This window comes from Diabrotica virgifera, chromosome 8 (assembly GCF_917563875.1).
Source record: "Diabrotica virgifera virgifera chromosome 8, PGI_DIABVI_V3a".
Lineage (NCBI taxonomy): Eukaryota > Metazoa > Arthropoda > Insecta > Coleoptera > Chrysomelidae > Diabrotica > Diabrotica virgifera.
Window position 1 is genome coordinate 183,476,356 of NC_065450.1, and position 22,638 is coordinate 183,498,993.

Sequence of the window (22,638 nt, forward strand, 5' to 3'; positions counted from 1 at the left end):
CAACAAATCCAGAATAGCTTGACTGGCCGCTACCTCTATATCTTGAACTTGATCTTTTTCTACGATATTTTCTTGCATTTTAACGAAAATTCCACAACCGCGTTTTAAAAAACTAACAGACGTCTGACAGATGCTTCAAAACTTCCGTAAACAATTAAGTCAACAATGGTTGCTAAGGTCCGTAATATACGATGCAATTCAAAACTATCTTCTTTCAATGCATTAAAGGTTTTTTAAAATTTAATTTAAACTGTATTATTGCATTTTTAACACGTTTGTAGAAAAAATATTGTATCTTATATCATAAATAACTATTAATTTATTATTATAATAATTTATTGTTTTATTTATATTTATATTTTTTACTCATGTTATTTTTTTTAAATTCGTTTGAAATAATAGTTGCGTTCGCGGGTACCTGAAATTGTCAGAAAATTGGATAAATTGTCAGAACACGCATGCGCGCTTTAAAATAATATAAATAATATCGTTAATAGTTAAATATACAAGGTATATTTACCTAGTATAATTTAATAATTAGTTATTAATATTAATTAAAAGTAAACATACCTTGTATATTTATCTATTAACGGTATTATTTATATTAAGTGAGGTTAGAAATTGTCGGCGACAATTTGTCAACTGTACTTGTGAACGCACCTGATAAGTAACAGATGATTGCTTTTAAGTTTGGTAGTGTATATTTATTTAATTGGTCTGTATTTTAAAGTCTCTAACTAAATAGGTTGAGGAGTGGGGAGCTGTTTGTCTCTTGGTCATTCAGAATTATATCTGTAGTTTTCAATTTATTAATTCAAATTCTTCATATTCAAAATAAAGGCCGTAAGGGAAGCCAAAGTCCGAAAATTGAATTTTTTAAGTTTTTTTTGGGTTGTGATTGAAAATTATTCTCTGAAATCTTCTCTTTACAACGATATACAGTGAGGACGTTTTAGTTTGCATAAATTCATTATCTCGAAAATGGGCAAATTTGAAGAGAAATCCTCAGACAGGTCGATTTTTATTTTTAAATTAAGACTTTGGCATATACAGAGAGGGGCTAAATTATGAAATAAGTTCATTTTCTCTAAAATGGACGACTTTGGAGAAAAATCCCGAAACAGGTCGATTTTTATTTTTAAATTAAACTTTTTGTTCATACTGCCAAGAGGTAGGTGGGAGACTGTTTGTTATTTAATTTAAGATAAAAGAAATGTTTATTTGTGAAATTAACATTTTTTTATATTTACTGACAGCAGTACAATGTATTTTGAGTTAAATAAATTACATACATTCTTCTTTTTGCGTCAATTAAATTAATTCAAAAATTATTTTTTGGTCACCCTGTATAAATAATGATATTATTGTTTATATTACTGAATATAGAATTGAACACCCTTTCAAATGAGCTACCACATAACCCCTATTCCCATTTAAAAAAATCATCGATTACGTCATCACGCTCATTGCATGACGTCACTAGTATGAAATATATGCCAAATATATGAAATGAAATATATTTCGGTATTTTTCTCCAAAATCGTCCATTTTAGAGAAAATGAATTTATTCCATAATTTAGCCCCTATCTGTATAGAATACTAGTGAGGTCATCCATCTGGGCGTGGTGACTTAATCGATGATTTATTAAATAAGAGTAGGGGTTGTGTGATATCTCATTTGAAAGGTTCTTTAATTCTCTATTCAGTAATATAAACAATAACCTAATTATTTATACAGGGTTGTCAAACATTTTTTTTGAATTAAATTAATTTAGAAAAAAGAAGAATGTATGTAATTTATTTAATTCGAAATACATTTTACTGTTGTCCGAAAACAGAAAAAAATGTTTATTTGATAAATAAATATTGTTTTTCGCTTATATTCAATATTAAAGCTACCACCCACCTGCCTCTTAGCAGTGTGTGAACATAGGTTCATAGGTACATATGAAGATACGTTATGCATTTATTAATTGGTAATTAACATAACTGAAGAATTCAAAATATTTCCTAAAAAATACTTTTACACTCTTTTCAACGCCGATATTAACTTTTTAAAAAATTAATACATACAGGGTGAAAGAATTAGTAAAAAAACAACATGTTTTTACATAAAAATCAGGAAAAACACAACTTCTTGTAAATCGATTCTTCCAGTTCACGACATCAATCTTGTAAATCACAAAAAGAACCTAGGTACCAAATTTGGTTAAAATCGGACTTTTCGTTCAAAAGTTATCTTGCTATTAGTCACATATGTACAGTCGCCATTTTGAATGCCCGCCATTTTTGTAAAAGGTAAAATATGAGATGGAGTTATATCCAAATTTGAACCTTGATGGGTGTACTATACGTGGTCCAAATTATGTGCTTCTACCACTAAATGCACAATAATTCTTATAATATTTGCACGAATCTGCCACACATAGGTACATGTGAAGATACGTTATGCATTTATTAAATGGTAATTAACATAACTAAAAAGTTCAAAATATTTTTTACAAAATATTTTTACGCTCTTTTCAATTGCGGTATTACCATTTTGAAAAATTAATATATACAGAAGGAAAAAATTAAAAGAAAAACATATTTTTACATAAACAACCAGTAAAAACACAACTTCTGGTAACCCTATTCTTCTGGTTCACCATATACATCTTGTAAATCAAAAAGAGAACCTATATACCAAATTTGGTTGAAATCGGACTGTTCGTTCAAAAGTTATGGTACTATTAAACACATATGTATAGGGCCATTTTGAATGCCCGCCATTTTTGTAAAAGGAAAAATCTGAGATGGCCTCATATCTTAATTTGAACCTTTATATGTGTAGTATATGTGGTCCAAATTATATGCTTGTATCATTAAATGTGCAATTGTTTCACATATCGGCCGCACTAAGTTTACTTTCATATTAATAGATATTATCATGTCACTTACAACCTTCCATTTCAGTAAGTATAGCTTTTATATTATAAAATGAAGTGTTTAAATAATTTTTTCTTTTAAAATACACAATAATTTGCATGTCGGGATTTTGGCTGTCGGGATTTTCACTGTCGGGATTTTGGGCGGCACCGATTTATTTTCCCTAGTACCAGGCCATGGTCGGATCCTACATTGGTGGACGATAGAGTGCGCACATCTATTAGATTGATTACGAATTTAAATTTCCGCTTTATGGTTTGTGGAGTGATACGTTGCGGCTTGTGGATAATCCCAAGTTTAATTCTTCAAACGTTAAGAAACTCAACTTACAAAATCATAATCAGTAGCTACAAATAAAACCCACTGGTTCCCAGCTACAAATTTGATTGCCTCTTATCTTCGTAACATTTTATATTGTAATTATTGTTAATACTGATAACTACTATTATTCATCAAAACCACATTGCTGTTAATCGGTGTTGTAAACAGTTATTTATGAAAATTTTCCTCATGTCATTGTCACTACACTCAGATTCAAATCGAATGGCGCAAAATTCTAAGAAATGCACAATGATAACAGTTATATGAGGGGTCTAACTACAAAACTCACATTTTCCAGTTTTTTCAAAAATGACTTTAATTGATTCCAGCTGTACATGTTGAGCTACATAATTTGTAATATAGAATAACCAAAACTAACAATATCTAATATAAAATCAAGTACAAAAACAGGGGTGATTTTCAAAGCTCACATTTTCCTCCCTGCAGTCCAATCAGAGGCACGCATTTCGGTCACATGACCTATGCGCTTAAAACATTGTGCGGTTGGATATTATACAAGGTATGCATTAGTGACTTGCTTTTGATATTTTAGTTAGGAATTTATAATGAAATAATTAGTCCTGTCGCCAGTGGGGGTACAACGGCCTCCTTAATTCAGATGGACTTACCCAAGTTTTTTTTATGTACTCGTATTTTGACCCGTAGAACACGAATTTTTTGCCCGTTGTACCCCCAGTGGCGACAGGACTAAATTGGCAATGTTAAGTCACAATGACGACCTCTCGTGAATTTAGGCGGAACTAAAATTGAGGGTGTTTTTCTTTTTATTGACCTACTATAATGGGGGTTTTATTGTCAAATCGTCAGTATTTTCGAGAATCAATATAATTAATAAATTTTAATGTAATAGATTTATCAAAAATTAATAACCACTTTCAATTTCATTGCAACACGAAACTACAGCTGCATTATATTCTAGTTCAATCAGAGAGTGCAGCAAGCACCTCTACCGGTTTCGAAACTTATTAGTCTCTCATCAGGAGGCACATATGCTGCTCTCTCTGACCCAACCAGGACAAACCCCGGCGTGCAGTTACGGATTGCAACGAACGAAATGGCAGGGATGCCCTAGCGGCAACTGCTAGCAAAAGACTAAGTTTTCAATCTAATAGCACATAAAATAACATTAAAAATATTACTCTACATCCCACAAGATTGAAAACAATGGGAACCTTCTTTGGTTACACCTCCGAGGCTTCTAAAATTTGTAAGCCATAACGGATGCTGAGACTAAAGAAGATGAGGGAATTTTACAATTTATAATTTTGCAAAAGATTTAGTTAAAAGCTTACAAACCTTTTATCAAAAGTGTTCTTATGTGTGTGTTGTGTTGCAGAATATTAGGAGTAAATTTAGGACGAACACTGACAACGATGTTAACAACGATTTGACATTTTAAAAACCCCCATTATAGCAGGCCAATAATTCTTTTATAAAATGGAATTAAATGTTCCCCCAGTTAATACTTCTAACAAAGAGAAATCAAGAAAACAAAAATACGAAAAACGATAATAGACAACTCACATTCTTCAACATTGAATGTGGAATTTCTGTCTCATTAGCCTAGTTACACATTTTATAAGCTATTAAAAATTTTTGCTATGAATTTTATAAGCTAAATAACAAATGAAAAATAGTTAATTTTTTCAATTTTTTAAGTTTTTTTTTAGTTCCTGTTAAATTTGGAGAATGTGAGTTTTGCAGTTAGACCCCTCAAATCAGTAGCACTCCAAGTTATTTTAATTTGAACTCAAATTCTGTAGGTATACGACGATTATTGTACAGTATGGTGTAAATGTTTGGAATAAATTCGTTATTTCATAAGCCGGCGACTGTAAGGAAAAATCCCGAAACATGTTGATTTGTATTTTGAAATTATGGGGTTTTGGCGTATATATCATACTAGTGACGTCATCCATCTGGGTATGATGACGCAATCGACGATTTTTTAAAATGAGAATAGGGGTCGTGTGGTTGCTTATTTGAAAGGTTATCCAATTCTCTATTAGTAGTACAAACATTAACACAATTATTGATACAGGGTGTCCAAAATATTTTTTAAATTAAATTAATTGATAAAATAAGAAGAATGTATGCAATTTATTTAAATCAAAACGCATTATACTGCTGTCAGAAAATAGAAAAAAATGTTTATTTCATAAATAAACATTTTTTTCGCTTAAATTAAATCATAAACAGCCTTCCACCTACCTGTTGGCAGTTTGAACATGTAAATTTAAGCGAAAGCGGTGTTTATTTGCCAAATAAACATTTTTTCCCATTTTGTGACAGCAATATAATGTATTTTGAGTTAAATAGATTACATAAATTTTTCTTTTTGCGTCAATTAATTTAATTCAAAAAATATTGTTTGGCCACTCTGTATAAATAATGATAATAATGTTTAAATTACTGAATAGAGAATTTAACACCCTTTCAAATGAGTTACCACACGACCCCTATTCCCATTTAAAAAAATAATCGATTACGTCATCACGCCCCGATGAATGACGTCACTAGTATGAAATATACATATACCAAAAAATTATAATTTAAAAACAAAAACCGACCTATTTCGGCATTTCCTTAAAATCTAATAACTACTTCCAAATATCGAGGTAGATTGTTTTCTTTGGCCCATCCTGTATTTTAAAATAACATACAAATAAAATTAGAGTTTGATGTTCATTTTGACAGTAAACCGAATGTAAGACCAAATACTACTACCAAATACGATGTCGTCATAGTATCATGAGATTTTTTCCTGGTTTTTCCTTGTGATTTACTATCGAATCACTAACACGAGAATTTTACTGTCATCATTTAATGTGGTTGTCTTCTAAAAACAAATTACATGCTATGATTTTTCTGACGGATATTCTGAAGTTAAAATTGATTTCATGTAATCGAATGAACTGTTAGTAGAGTATCCGATATAAGGGCGATTTGCACCGATCTGTTTAATGGATAAAAATTATTGGATATGTAATTTAGCATGTTAACAATAATTGTTAATAATTATTATTACAAAAAACAACGGCTGCCTGATCTAATTTTGTTCTAACTATAATTAATTAATAATTAAAAAATGACATTTTTTTATGAATTTAAAAAAAATTGACCCGGGCAGATTATATCAGATTTTTTGGATCATTCTAAACAAAAAAGGTCTTTTATAATTTTTCTCTAAAGTTGATAGTTTTCGAGTTATAAACAATTTAAAACTGAAAAAAGAACGAAACATGACAAGTTTCAAGGCTCAAAAACACAAGTAAAAAATATCATTTTTGTTTTTGTAATCAAGTACATAAATTCAAGTTAAGCCTTTTTCTATCAGGTCTCGATAAGAATTTTAGCCATGTTTTATTCTAAAACATATTTTTTTAATTGTAAATGAGGAAGGTTTGTTATGGGCAGACGGGCATTAACAACTAAAAAACGATGTTTCAGAACGCATAAGTTCAAAAGACTTATCAAGAACTGATATAATAAGGTTTGAACTTGAATTTAGGTACTTCGTAATTTCAAAGATGATATTTTATACTTATGTTTTTGATCCTTGAAAATCGTCATCTTTTGTTCTTTTTTCAGTTTTAAATTGTTTATAACTAGAAAACGATCAACTTTAGAGAAACATTACAAAAGACCTTTTTTGTTTAGAATGACCTAAAAAATCTGAAGTAATATCTTCCCGGGTCAAAAAACTTTTTTTTAAATTTATAAAAAAATGTCATTTTTTAATTATTAATTAATTATAGTTACAACAAGATTAGATCGGGCAACCCTTGTTTTTTGTAATTGTTAACATGGTAAATTACATATCCAATAATTTTTATCCATTAAACAGATCGGTGCAAATCGACCTTACATCGTATCTTAGACTTTAGACTATATCTTCCAATATTATCCCAGGAACGCAACTCATATGGGCAATATCATTTTAAAGTCGTCTACTACTAACGTCTACTATAATACTACTACTATCGGTTTACAGCGTTCTCCGACGCCTTACGACTCCTAACCGCCATTCTTCTCTGTTTAACTATAGACCTGGAGGGATTGCTCTTTCCTCTAGTTCTTTTTGAATTCCCTCTCTCCAGCTTCTTTTCTGCCTTTCCCTTTTTTCCTTCTCCCTTGTGGCGTCCACTTCAAAATCTGTTTAGGGATCCCGTCATCTGACATTCTTTGTACATGGCCGTACCATATTAGTTGTTTTATCCTATGTCTTATTTGTATAGTATACAAAGCAATATTAACACTGTTCACAAAAATACATAATAATAAACGAAGTAGAGAAACGAAATAGGAAAGGAAGCACAATAGTTTGTAACGTTGAATATTCCCCAATCATGGTGGGCGGCATTTATGTAGCATGCCCCAAAAAGAGGGTGTTATTTGCATAACATGAAAATGGAATTGAAATTTGACAAGATGTTGATATGTCATATAAGGGGATGTTACAAAACAGAATTCAAACCACGGTCGCTCAGAATCGGAAGAGATGTGGGGTGGATCTTTAACAGATGTTATTAGTATACTCTTATTAGCTTAGAAAATTTTAAAAAGATAGAAAAATCGAAATAAGGATGTAAAATAAAAAATAATGAAAATACAATATTGGGCGCCACTGGTTACCTTAAGGAACCAAACTTTCACAAAATGAAAATATTAAAAGAAAAATAGTATTAAATCAAAATAAAACAAAAAACATAGTCAAATAAAAATATACATAATATACAAAATATTATAATGTAACTTACCTTATTTACTCTATAATCAATATGCTATACTCAGCCAATTCTTTATTGTTCTTATAGACGGAGAGCTAGAGGCGAGAAATCATCGTCATAAGTAATATGGAGTTTGGCATGTGAAATGTGTCTATTGTATGCTGATAATTATGACCCCTTTCAGGCTGACACCTCAGTGGATACAGGGAGTAGCAATAAGGGATGAAAGGGGAAAGTTGGTGCAGTCATTAAATGTTTTCACCTTCTATTTTGTTAAACCTCCATCGATTTGCATGAAAATTGGTGAGTAGTTAGAGCATAACTCAAGAAACAAAACTGATATGGTGCCAACGTGCGCTTTTACCCTGGGGGTGGATGCTACCCCTTCTCGGGGGTAAAAACTATTTTATTAAAAATAACCCCACTAATCGATAGAGGGACAAATTTTAAGCAAAATTTGTTACTTCTAATTATTAAAATAAATCAATACTTTTTGAGTTATTAAAGATCAAAGATTTGAATTTTTCGTGACATAAATGCATGATGTACAGCGGTTTTTCGTGAATAATTAAAAAACTGTAAGTTTTATCAAAATAGTTATGATTACCAAAATTGAAGATAATAAAAAATAAAAGAGATTTATTGTTCGAAAAACCTTTGAGAATTAATAAAAAGTGAGTTATAGTTGATGGAATGTATATTTTTTCGGCTAGTACCCAAATCTAAGTATTCAAGCTCAAATAACGGGAAAACAGTGCATTTTATAAAATATATTTACTGAACACTTGTCAAAGTACTCAAGAATACCTATCAAGTGAGCTCCAGATGAAGTTTATAACATCAAAGCTAAGCAAGTGATGATGAAAATAAGAGAACCGTTTCGAGTTTTTAGGAAAAAGTGAAAATTAAAACATACGGTATTTATACTCGTTTATTTATTTTGAAATTTGTTAACAGAATAATTTTTAAAGGAATTTCGGGAATGAAGTTAGGATTATAATTTATTATCAAGTTCGTTTTATTACAATTTAAATATAACAAGTTAAAAATGCGAGCATTATTATAACGAAAACTTTGTTTTTTATGTATTTAAATTCCTAATATGGAAAATTGCTATTATGAAAAGTTGTTTAGAATTAAAAATTATGTTTAATGTGCAATTTTATCCTACTATTTAAATATTGTGAGTTATAAACAACTTTACTGAGCGAATTTCCTGAGCGAAATTAATATTTTTTACACATCGACTAAAATCGATACAATTTTATATAATCTTATGTTTATGATTGCATCTTGGATTTTAGACCGTGCAGATCTTTTTATGAAAAATAATTTTTGTTCGTAAAATTAATACCAAAAGAGTTATAAATGAAAATGATGATTGGTACTATTGGTAGGTATCTCTAATTTGCGAAAAAAATTAAATATTTTCTTTTTATTAGAAGAATGTAGATAATAGTTACATTATTATAATAATTATTAATTATTTAATTATAATAACAACTATTGCATATATTAGAACACAGTTTTTAATTCCAAACAATTTTTCGTAGTAACAATAATTTACAACAGTGTGAAAAAAAAGGTACTTTAATCTTGAGCTAAATTCATATTTTTTAAAATACCTCCTATAATATAGATAAAATTTGCTATCTGATGATTGAATCGTAGTTTTTAGACGATGCAGAACTTTTTATGAATTATAACTTTATTTCGTAAAATTAAAAATAAAAAAGTGTCCCGTAATATATGTGTCCAACTTAGTAGACACACTGTATATTATACAATATAATATACATAATACATAAATCATTGGGTAGACAGCACCAAAAATTTGTAACCTGACATTTAACATTACTTACATTAAAATTAATAAGTAATATTTATTTATTTAATATTTCAATTCTTTTACAGTTTATATGAAGTAATATATTTTTGAAATAATATGAAATTCTCATTAACATTTTTACGTACAGTGTCTCCATTGTAGAATTATCTCGCTATCTAAAATTGCTAAAAAATCATAAATTGCTGTCCCGAGATGCAACTTGTCTTTGAGGTCGGTTATCTCGAAGATGGTTTGAAATATCGAAATGCCGTTTTCAGATTTATATTCAGGAGACAAAACTACATTGACACCGGTACATAAGCTCCAGATATGGCAGGGGTGGCAACGCAGTGGCAACGAAATCAAAATTTTTGTTGAAAATACTATTTATTTTTCACTTCAGCTGCCCCTCCCCCTTCAGTTTTTACAGTACTGTTGTACTATAATTTTCGTTAAAAAGGCACGTTATCTTGTTTATTCACCGGTTGTGTTCCCTTGCCCCCCACTTTTTTTGGTCTAGAACCGCCCCTGTATAAACTGAATATGTACAGAAACTGAGGGTGTCCAATAATGGGCACATTTGACATAATATTCAAATACATTTTTGCTATGTTTTATATAAATGTCTAAAAATAATTTTAAAAACTTATATAAATAATATAATAATTAAGCTCCAAATTTTTGGAGCCTAAACTTTGAAAAATGTTTGTAGCATAATGTTTAATGGTATTAACTTTTCCGGGAGCTCATTTGATACATATTTCTAAGTACTTTGACAAGTGTTCAGTAAATATATTTTATAAAATGCACCGTTTTCCCGTTATTTGAGCTTGAATACATAGATTTGAGTACTAGCCGAAAAAGAAAATATACATTCCATCACCTATAACTCACTTTTTATTAATTCTCAAAGGTTTTTCGAATAAGAAATCTCTTTTATTTTTTATTATCTTCAATTTTGGTAATCATAACTATCTTGATAAAACTTACAGTTTTTGAATTATTTACAAAAAACCGCTTTACATCATGCATTTATTTCACGAAAAATTCAAATCTTTGATCTTTAATAACTCAAATAGTATTGATTTATTTTAATAATTAGAGGTAATAAATTTTGCTTAAAATTTGTCCCTCTATCGATTAGTGGGGTTATTTTTAATAAAATAGTTTTCACCTCTGAGAAGGGGTGGCATCCACCCCCAGGGCAAAAGCGCACGTTGGCACCATATCAGTTTTATTTCTTGAGGTATGCTCTAACTACTCACCAATTTTCATGCAAATCGATGGAGGTTTAACAAAATAGAAGGTGAAAACCTTTAATGACTGTGTTAACTTTCCCCTTTTATCCCTTATTGCTACTCCCTGTATCCACTGAGGTGTCAGCCTGAAAGGGGTCATAATTATCAGCATACAATAGACACATTTCACATGCCAAACTCCATATTACTTATGACGATGATTTCTCGCCTCTAGCTCTTAGACTATTACGATTCAAGAGAGAAGGAAAGAAATAATAAATTTTTATTTTGTAAATCAAACTTTATTTATTAAAAAAAACAAAAAAAAATGAATCTCTGATCTCTCGGTGTTACAGATTGAGATCCAGATTACCAAATAAAAAAAATGAAACGAAAAGTTCTACAAACATAAAAATGATACCTTTACAATCATTGTCCTGGTTTCTTCTGGTTGTTGTTTGGTTTGTAAGTCCAAGACGCTATTTCACTACGCGAAAATCACTTCACATTGTTAATAGCTACAGCAACAGTACATAAGGTTATCCATAGTTCATTACAAAAGTTATCATAGAAAAATTCAGCTTTCTACTCGAACAAAAATATTAAAAGTTCATTAAACGGGATCAAAATGAAATATATAAGCATACTTCATGATTTAACTGTAATGTTAAACTTAGTAATACAAAATGAAACTTCTAACTCCTACTTCCGGATCTGACTGCATAAAAAAATTATTTAATACCAAAAGTGGTATGAAATCATATCGGCGATTCGCTTAAAAACAGCGAGAAAATTGCCGGAGCTCACGCTACACACCATCATGTACGCCGGGCTGGGTCAACTCAGCCGGCCGGGAACTTGTAACTACATTTTGAAACACTGACTGGAACTCAAAACTAAACTTCCTTGATGACAGAACTGAACTACTTGATGGCTTCCACGGAACTGACTTCTGGAACCTCTAACTCGATCCTTCTAAACTTGGGTTCCCTCTTCCCAAAAAAAAAAAAGAAATTACCTCCCATTCTGACAGCCATCACCTACTTTGTCCAATAGTGACCATCCAAAACATTTCTCTACCAATCAGGTGGCTAGAAAAACTTACTCAGGACATCCTACAAATGCCATGATTTTTTCTTTCGACCAATACGAGCTCGCTATATTTGCAATAACAAAATCCCTCAGTTCCCACGAAAGGGCCTAGCCGGGTAAAATGGTGAAAAGTGCCCCCAACTCAATTTAAATTCCATATAGGCCACTTTTTAACACATATAGAGGAACTCACTTTCTGAAATTTTTAGCCCCTTAGGTGGTCACGTGACCCCCCTAGAGCCTAATTAGACTTTTTATGTTTTTATTTTTTATCTCAGCCGCATCAAGAACTAGCCAAAAACTTTATTTAAAAAAGCTGTAAGTTTTAAAAAGATCTATATGAAAAAAAATTTTTTAAATTTTTTGGCGGGAAATTCGAATTTTTAGAACAATTTTAAACTTTTAAATAACTCTGAAAAAAAAACTAAGACACTCGTTTTTACGAAAATCAATTATAATGTGTATTTTTTCACAATCTTTTACCCTGAATTTTTTCAGATTTTTAAAATTGGTGAAACGTACCTTTAAAAAAGAAAACCGCATTTTTTCGGTTTTCTTTTTCGTTTTTTGAAACAATTTTAAACATATTTTTAAAAAAGGTAACACCGTCACTAGAATAGGTAAAAAACTGAAAAATAATTGGGGTTTGCTTAATAAAAATTTTTTGTAACGCCATCCATTTTCAAGATACAGGGCGTTGAAGAAAACAAAATTTTACAGATTTTTTACGATTTTGCCGAAACTACTGGCAACATTGTAATAAAACTTAGCGGGTTTTAAGAGATAGTTATTGTGCATGTTTTGGCATACAATTAAGGATTTGATATTCATCATTGGCGCGCATAGGGGTAATGGTTAACTTTTCAAAGAAAAAAAGATAGTACGCCACTGACATATTTCAAATTAACAATCACTTTTGAATTCCTCTCGTTCAATTTGCAATAAAAAATCTATCTTCTCATTTTTTCATACGACGCGCCGTTTTGTTGCACAAAATAAAATATCTTAACGCTTCCAAAGTATTCGAATTAATTTTTATAATGGATGTACGAGTTTATGTATGTAGATGTAGAAACTACTAGAAGTTCGAATACTTTGTAAGGGTTAAGATCTTTTATTTTTTGAATAAAAATGGCGCGTCCTATGAAAAAATAAGTAGATAGATTTTTTGTCGCAAATTGAACGAGAAATTAAAAATGATTGTCAATTTGAAATATGTCAGTGGCGTACTATCTTTATTCTTTAAAAAGTTCAGACTATTACCCCTATGCGCGCCAATGATGAATAACAAATCCTTAATTGTATGTCAAAACATGCACAACAACTACCTCTTAAATCTCGCCAAGTTTTATTACAATGTTGCCAGTAGTTTCAGCAAAATCGTAAAAAATGTGTAAAATTTTGTTTTCTTCAACGCCCTGTATCTTGAAAATGGATGGCGTTACAAAAAATTTTTATAAAAAAAACCCCAATTATTTTTCAGTTTTTTACCTATTTTAGTGACGGTGTTACCTTTTTTGAAAAATATGTATAAAATTGTATCAAAAACCAAAAAAAAAACCGAAAAAATGCGGTTTTTTATTTTTAAAGGTACGTTTCACCAATTTTAAAAATCTGAAAAAATTCAGGGTGAAAGATTGTGCAAAAATACACATTATAGTTGATTTTCGTAAAAACGAGTGTCTTAGTTTTTTTTTTCAGAGTTATTTAAAAGTTTAAAATTGTTCTAGAAATTCGAATTTTCCGCCAAAAAATAAAAAAAAAAAATTTTCTTATAGATTTTTTTGAAAATTACAACTTTTTTAAATAAAGTTTTTGGCTAGCTCTTGATGCGGCTGAGATAAAAAATAAAAACCTAAAAAGCCTAATTAGGCTCTAGGGGGGTCACGTGACCACCTAGGGGGCTAAAAATTTCAGAAAGTGAGTTCCTCTCTAGGTGCTAAAAAGTGGCCTATATGGAATTTAAATCGAGTTGGGGGCACTTTTCACCATCTTACTCGGCTAGGCCCTTTGCTGCATCCTAATCTCAGGCTAGTTTCGAGAATCCAATATCTGAGAGATTTATCAATACCTCTTACCCTTATTTATGTGGTACTTCCTGTCCCAAAATAAACAATCTTTCAGAAACATGAAGAGAAGTATCCATACTTACTCAAATGTGGTCTCGAGGTAAACCAAATTACAAAAAACTCGAAGATGTACCACAAGGTTATTTTTTTTTTTTTTTTTTTTCACCTGACCGGCTCATATGATGGTTCCTCTACAAGTGAAAGTTCTTGAGGTTTTTACAACACTATAATTACAAAATGCTATTAATAGCTAATTATTAATGAAGAAATGTGTACATCTATATATTTCATAATGTAAACTAGCTGATTCCTCCTCCTTCCTGTTTTTTCTGGTCAGTCAGTTGTTTTTTGTCCTGTATTTAAGCTGATGATGGCTTGTGTTAAGCCGAAACGCGTCCTTATATATGTTTTTTAACAATAAAAAATAACCTTGTGGTACATCTTCGAGTTTTTTGTAATTTGGTTTAATCTTTCAGAACTCTGTCTGAAAAGGCCATAAAAATCCTTTATCTTGCAACTTACAACAACGCCTGTGGCCTGTTCTAGGTACTTAAATTTCGAAGAATATTCACTTCGCGTGAGACCTATTTGAAACATATTTTCGGGTGCAAATCCCGTCGTCGTTTTAACCATCAAGATAGGGTCGGACTTGCTAATATTTAGACGGTGACTTTGGGACTGTTTCAAGTTATTATAAACACATATATGAAACTAATTAGGGCCTAATTTGAAGTGGGGATTGACCTGGACCCTGCACTGCTCACGGTTGCTTCTTCATCTTCAGTCTTTATCCACTTTGTCTGGAGTTTGTATCCACTCCTGGGCAAAGGCCTTCCCATAAGTTGTTCACTCTTCTCTGTTTTGTGCTATTTGGTGCCAGTTTCTTCCATTTTGCTTTGGTGTCGTCTAGCCATCGTTTTTGTGGTCTTCCTCTCCGACGACTGTGTTCGCGGGGTCTCAGGTACAGTGTTTCTCGTCCACCTGTCGTTGTTTTGTCGTGCCACGTGTCCTACCCAAATCCATTTCATTTACGCAATTCTTCCAATTACATCTTCCACCTTCGTACTGCTTCACACGTCCTCGTTTCGTATATGTTCACTCAGAGACACTCCAAATATAGCTCGTTCGGTGGCTCTTTGTGTTGTTCTTAATCTATTGGCTGACAACTCTGTAAGTGTCACGGTCTCCATTCCATAAGTCATAACTACTGGTAGAATATAACTATTGAATACATTTTTCGTTAGAATTATTAGTATTGTAGCAAAAGAATGAAACACCGGCAGCAAGTAGCAGTTCCAAACGGTTCCATCTCCAGAACCTTCTGGCGGAAGCACGATATACGAGGAATCGGTGGAGAAAGACGTGCGGTATGTGGAAGGTCACACAATAGCTAGAGGTGGCGAAGTCTGGAATGATCGAGAATAACGTTATTTGCTATTTAAGTGGAGCGCGCTTTTATTTGAGTTTAGTTTTAGCTAGAGTTTGTAAAAGAAAACTTGTATAAATAAATAATAAAGTCGTATATAAATACGAAATCGCTCGTTTTATTACAGTATCTCTTTGTTTTTCAACACATCACTGAGTCTTCCTACTGCTGTCCAAGTCATTCGGACTCTTCTAGTTATCTCTGCCGTCTGATTCTGGTTGCTTAGTTTGATGGATTGACTACACGCTCCAAAAATCAAACTTGTTTGATCCCCTCCGGTCGTAATTATTTCGATTCGTGAAAAGAATTTACTATTCGTATTTCACAGACTGCACGGAGCGTACGAAAGCGTGATACCGCAGTTTCACACACTAAGAATTTGAACATGCGATCGCTAGAACGTACGGTGAGATTGGTGGATTGATGGATTGGTGGCCAATTGATGGCTCAAGCAATCCCATGGCATAGGCGTAACCAGGGGGGGTTTTGGGGGTTATAACCCCCCCATTGGGATGTACTTTGAGCTCTATACGCTTAACACCATAGCCCTCAGAGACCTTCCAGTAGTTGTAACCCCCCTTTCAGGTAGTTGTAACCCCCCCTTAGGATCATCCTGGTTACGCCTATATCCCATGGTAATTTTTACATTACACGCAATGTTGGCATGTTTAAACCAACATGCTTGAATCCTTGGTTTAAACCAAGGTTTAAACCAACTGGTTTTTTAAGAAAAAAAAAACATAAAAAACCAACCAAAAACTGGTTTAAACCAACCGACTTTTTTAAGAAAAAAACCAAACTGGTGTTTTTATTTAAAGTTTTTAATACATCTGCCGCAAATGAAGAAACTAAAGATAAATAAATTCTATTTTGTATTTCGAACTTAGTTATTTGAATATTATTATGTTTAAAGATGTTTTTGTTATATTAATTTTTTGTGTGTGTTAGTAAATAAAAATAAAAGTCGTCTTAATAATTTTTTCAGTGTTTATTACTATTATGTTATAAAATAATTTATTCATTTTTAAAGTATTTAGACTTATAATACTTTGTATCAAATCAACCTGGTTTAAACCAAATAAACCTGGTCCAAACCAAAAAACCTGGTTTTTTGAAAAAAAAACCTTGGTTTTTGCGCACCCTGTTACACGGCGACTTCATCGAACGTTCCAACCGCCGTATAATGAGAAAGGTTCCATATGATTGCTCGAGCCACTATTGGAATGCCATCCTGCGTTCAAGCCATCGCACGTTCAAATTCTTAGTGCTGTTTCACATTATAAGAATTTTGAACGTGCGAGGGTTTTCTCGTGCGATAGTTTTTCTCCTATCCTTTTCACACAATAAGAATTGAGTCGCACGAAGATAATATTTTGCTGTGTTGTTTGGTATATTATTTTTATTTACACTTTGTGGCTGAGGTAGGTACATGATACGATGTCTGATATGTATCATTACGATGTATCATTACAACTGGGTATTTTTTGTCCATACTTTTGTCCTAATGTACTGTAATGCCTATTTAATTCATTTGCAATTTCTATTTTGTCAGTTATTATTTCTTATGTTTTTAATTAAAAGCCTGAATTTGTTTTTATAATCGTTGTTCTACTAAATTATTTGTGGGATCTTGGATTAGCTCATCTAATTAGCTCATACAATATATGTAATAAACTATTCGAAATGGGAAATAAGCCACAATTGAACTAATAAAATTATTTTTTTAGTTAAATTGTGGCTTATTTCCCATTTAGACTAGTTTATTATAAAAATTCCACAAGGAAACAGCTTCAGAACAACATTACAATTTATGTTTTTCATGTACAGAATTTAAAAGACCCTCTGTCATCCATTCATTTTTAAATGTTGTTCTCCTCGTTTTAAATGTTGTTTTTAGATAATTTCACACAAGACGTGACCGCAGCCCTACTCCAGTTTTCACCGAGTTGTTTACCCTATCAACCTAAGTATAATTTCGTAGAATAAAAGGTATATTTTATATGGAGCGAAATCAAATTATAGCGTTGTGTTTACTTTGTCGTCGAAGAAAGAGAAATAAGAGGAACCGGTTTTTTCTTTATCACCTAATTCGTCAAATTAATTAATTCAAATTAATTCGTGCACTGTTAAGTGCACGGCATACACCATTCCAAGCATTTCTCGTCAAGTTTCTATCTTTATATATTTCTATTGTTTTGTCCCAATGAACAGGTCTCGCTTCAATGAATGTTATTAATATTTCACTATCAATCTGAGACATCATAATATAAAATATATGCACCTACTTTAAACAGCCACAAAGTGTAAATGAAAATAATGTACCAAACAACCAAAGAAACTACCTTCATGCGACTGAACCACAGTAACATATGAAAGGATGCAAAGTCCCCTATGCTACTGGGTGCGTAAAGACGGCACGGCTGCCGTCTGTTGTTGTAAAGTCGCGTTTACACGATGGCAATTGGCGAGACAATTGTCATTGGACAATTGTCATCACGTGGTTGCGGATTGTCGGAGGCCAGTCCAGTTGAAAGAGAAGATGTTTACACGGGGCCAACTATTGCCATGGCAGTAGACAGCTAAGACATGGCCGACTGCTCGGCATCTAGAGGGAACTGGCAAAAAACAAGACAGCACTACTGGCCTACACCGTTCACACGGCGCCAATTGTCGCGACAATTGAGATTTCGAGTGGTGGGGGGCTCACTGGGCGCAGCTCATTGTCCTCAGTCTACTCCCGGAGACAACTGAATTTTGGGCCAATTGTGAGGGCAGTTGGCAAGGCAATTGGCCTGAAGTGTTTACACGAAGACAATAATTTCATGCCAGTCAGTTGTCTTCTGACAATTGTCTCGCCAATTGCCATCATGTAAACGCGACTTAAGCGAGGGACGGCATAAACACGGCGACTTCACCGAACGTTCCAACCACCGTCTAGTGAGAAAGGCTCCATATGATTACATGAGCCACCGTTGGAATATCGTTGTGCGTTCTAACCCTCGTACGTTTAAATTCTTATAATGTGAAACAGCACTTAGCGTGTAAAACGAGGGATTCACTATCCATGCCAACGCGGCTTTACTAGAGATGCATCAAGTCAAACTAGTTTGATTTTATTCAACAAACTTGACTTGACTTGAAAATCAAACTTTTTTTGTAAAAATGTTTGACTTGACTTGATTTCGATATCTTTAGGTTTGACTTGAAATCAAACTTTTTCAAACGGTTTGAAGTTTGAATGTCATATTGGCAACTTGTTTATTTCCAATTCTAATCGAGAGCGTACGGATTTTGTTGTGACTTATTTGGATAGGTCTGAATCGGTATTCTGCTACTCCGCAAACGAGTTTGCAGTTCATATTTAGACGTCCATGTTTGGCTTGTTTATTACGTTCGTTTTGAAGTGTGTGGCTTGGGGAGATAATATCTGAATGTGGATATTTTCCGGTTCAGAATAAGTACCAGAACAAATTGAGTCTGATATTGAAGATACTCTCACTGCAAAAATTAAGAGAAACAATCTGTAGTCGAAGCAGTATTAATTAAGAAAAATAAATATACTCATTTATTTGATGTTGCGGCAGGTGATTTCAAAACAATGAAAATTGCAAAGTGCATACATACTTCTATTATGTAAAAATAAAGAACAGCGTTATAAAATCACAAACAGTGAACTAATTCTTTAAAAGGACAGCGTTATGCATAACTCGACCAAGCGCCATTTCTTTAAAATCGAGATAAAAGTGGATCCTGGTGACACATAGCTAAAACTATCTTGGAAAAATCCCTGTTATTGTCACGTTAACGGTTACTAAGAAAAACAAAAATAAACCAAGCGACATTCTGTCTATTAAGGGTTTTTAGTTTTGCATAACAAGACTATATTCATAACTGCCATTCTTAACTGCCATTCATAACTACCATTCATAACTGTCATATATCCATAACTGCCATTCATAACAGTTTCGCGATTGTAGACTAAGCGCCGACTTTGGTCTGTTTATGCTAAACTAAGCGTTTGGCCAGAATAACAGTTTTGTCCTCATTAATGTACACATTAATTTTGAAGTTTCCGTCAAAAAATGATGGAATTTTTTTAAAGTGAAAATGTTGTGTTTATATATATGTAATTAAATTGAAAAATACAAATAATCTTTATACAATCTGTTTATTATGTCTAACGTGCTATGTACTAAGAATATAGTATAAGTCATAAAATGGACCTTTTGGAATTCTTCTATATTTTGAATTTTGAATGTCTATTAATCATTTCTGTACTAAGAGTATAAATCAATAGCCTGTTTTTCATGTATAAATATTGATGTTATTCCAACAGTACAACTTTTAATTTCAAAAGTCTGCTTTGTAAGGTACAGGTCAACTTCTACTGTTAGTACCTTCTGCTTTCACTTACGCAGCTTGACTTATACTTTTAGTACACACCACATGTTATGAGATTCTAGGGCGCATGTATTGAAAAAATGTAGATAATCTAAATTTGACCATAAAATTTCAAGGAATTAACATCCTTAAAAAGGGGTTGGTACGGAAACAGATTTTTGAGGTTCTTTGTTTTCTTCCTTTTTAACTTTCCTAAACCTTTTTTTATGACTTTCGTTCTGTCGTTGAAGACGGTGCCGATGTTTATTGTTATCGGTTTTAAAAGCAGAAAATTATAAAAATATCTAGATCCCATTTAAACCAAGAACTGTTCATTTAGTATTTTTTTATTTAATTTTGTTGTGCGTGCTAAAAAATAGTTTACTGTGAAACCGTCAGTGTTCTATTGTACATGATTTTTAAAAATGAGTAGAGGGAAACAAATACTAAAATTATTGGACCTAAAGGATGATTTATATGGCACTCAATGTATTATTAAATTTCTTATCTTAATTGGCAACTGACATGTCTATCTCAACAAAAACTACATAAAAAAATAAAATACAGGATCCTTTGTAAAAGGTATATTTAAAAGACCCTAATAATGGTTACATCACAAAACAAAACGTTTTCGGATTAACAAGTAATACATCATCAGTGTTAAGCCAATAACATGCATGCGTGAGCCACCAAAAAGTTATGGGTAAAAAAAGATATAGTTGACACTCAATTTTCAATATGTGAGGTTCATCCCTTTCATATCACATCCACGTGGGTTAGAGTCCTGTGTTGCCCTGGGTAATATCCAGGAATATTTGCAACATCTAACTATTTTAAACATAATATGTAGTATAATATAAGATCTTATACCTTTTAAAGGGTTTTTACCCATAACTTTTTGGTGGCTCACGCATGCATGTTATTGGCTTAACACTGATGATGGATTACTTGTTAATTCGAAAACGTTTTGTTTTGTGATGCAACCCTTATTAGGGTCTTTTAAATATACCTTTGACGAAGGATCCTGTATTTTTGTGATTTATGGTATACAGCCAGCTACAGGAATTTTATTTTCCTCGTGGATTGTTAAAAAAGAAGTATATCTACGAAATAAATTATTTTTCACTCTTTCAAACTAGTTTGACAAACAGTTTGAATTTTCAAACCTGTACGATTGACCAGTTGGACTTGGCTTGAATTATTTGTCAGAAGGATTGACTTGAGTTTGACTTGAAATTAAGTCAAACTCAAGTCAAATTCAAATATTCAAGTCAAACTTGTACAACTCTAGGCTTTACTTTTCATATTTCACGAATGTCCTATTTATTTTCGAGCAGCTTATTAAAAATTATGTTGAGCAGTATAACACACGCTCTAATTCATCTGCGCTTGGTAATAATATTGGGATGCGCCGCGTTGTCACGAAAATGGAACAAATGGAGAACAAGAGCCGCAGTTCGAGTGAGCTTACTGATTTTTTAGCAATATAAAATATATTGTACTGTGCTTGAGCTTCTATTTGTAGAATTATACTCATCATCCAGTTATTTTATCGAATATAAATGCGAAATTAATTGGAAAATACTTCATTTAAAAATCCGAAGTGTATCTCGCAATTCTCACTTTCAAATTAATTTAATTATTTTTTCCTATATATTTCCAAATTCTGGGAACAATGATGACGGTCTCGTTTGTTTTCAAACTTTATAACGTGGTTTAGTCTAAATTTAATCCTACTGATAAACGATTAATTTTATCTGTATTTTAATCCACTACAGCAACACCGTTGAAAGACTATTTATAAACATCACTGAAGGTTAGCTGCAACTTTGATGGGCGATTACATTTGATATAATATATTTCTCGCTGCTTCTCATACTAGTGACTAATATTAATCACAAAAACCACATTATTGTCGTCGTATAGTGTCGGAAAAACTTTTTAAAATCAAGTCATTAGTAAATGGAGTGTATGGTGATGTGTTCTTCCTTAATACAGTGTGTTTGCTCAGTTTTTAGAGATTAGCTAAAATAGAACTATGAGTCATCATTCAATACCTGTCTATTTTTTCGTGGTTGTAGCTATTATAGTGACTGGTGGTTTATTAATTGTTGGATGTGCTATCTGGATGTGTTGTTGTGCCGCCAATAAGAGACGTCGTTTTAGTAAGTATACACAAACTACATTTTCGATTGTTTCGACAGGAAATTTTTCCTTATGGATTTTCGACTGTATTATTAAGAGTTATACCTACTTAGTCTAGGACGCATCTGTTTTGAGATGGACGTTGAGAGGTGACTCAAATTTTTTTGCAGAAGTTGCTTGAAAATAACTCAAATAATAATATTTGAGTTATCCTCCCACTCAAAATGGTCCGGAACAATGTTTAAATAGTCAAAATATGAAGGAAAAATTCGATTTTTTATTGGTTTTTTAATTATCACTTTAAAACTATTCATTTCTGAGAAAAGTTGAATTGACATAAAAGTTGCATAATTAAATTTCCTACAATATAGAATTGGTTAAAAATTTAAAAAATATTCACCCTTGTTGCAAAATAGCAATAATTGCGAAAAAATCATACAAAACCAAGTAGGTATTCGCA

The 22,638-nt window shown here is 32.1% G+C and overlaps 1 protein-coding gene across 11 annotated transcripts in view; it reads left to right on the plus strand.

Annotated features, from left to right (window-relative positions):
* LOC114342596 (nematocyst expressed protein 4) overlaps window positions 1-22,638 on the plus strand; it is a 236,263-nt gene that overhangs the window by 67,896 nt on the left and 145,729 nt on the right. Inside the window, exon 1 of one of the 11 annotated variants that reach the window (XM_050658125.1) lies at window positions 21,838-22,198. The exons of 9 other annotated variants lie outside the window; for them this stretch is intronic. In XM_050658125.1, the coding sequence (XP_050514082.1) occupies window positions 22,072-22,198 (127 nt within the window). In that variant the 5' untranslated portion in view covers window positions 21,838-22,071. Of the gene's footprint in view, window positions 1-21,837; window positions 22,199-22,638 lie in introns of those variants that run through there. One more of the 11 variants, XM_050658132.1, reaches the window with a different exon arrangement.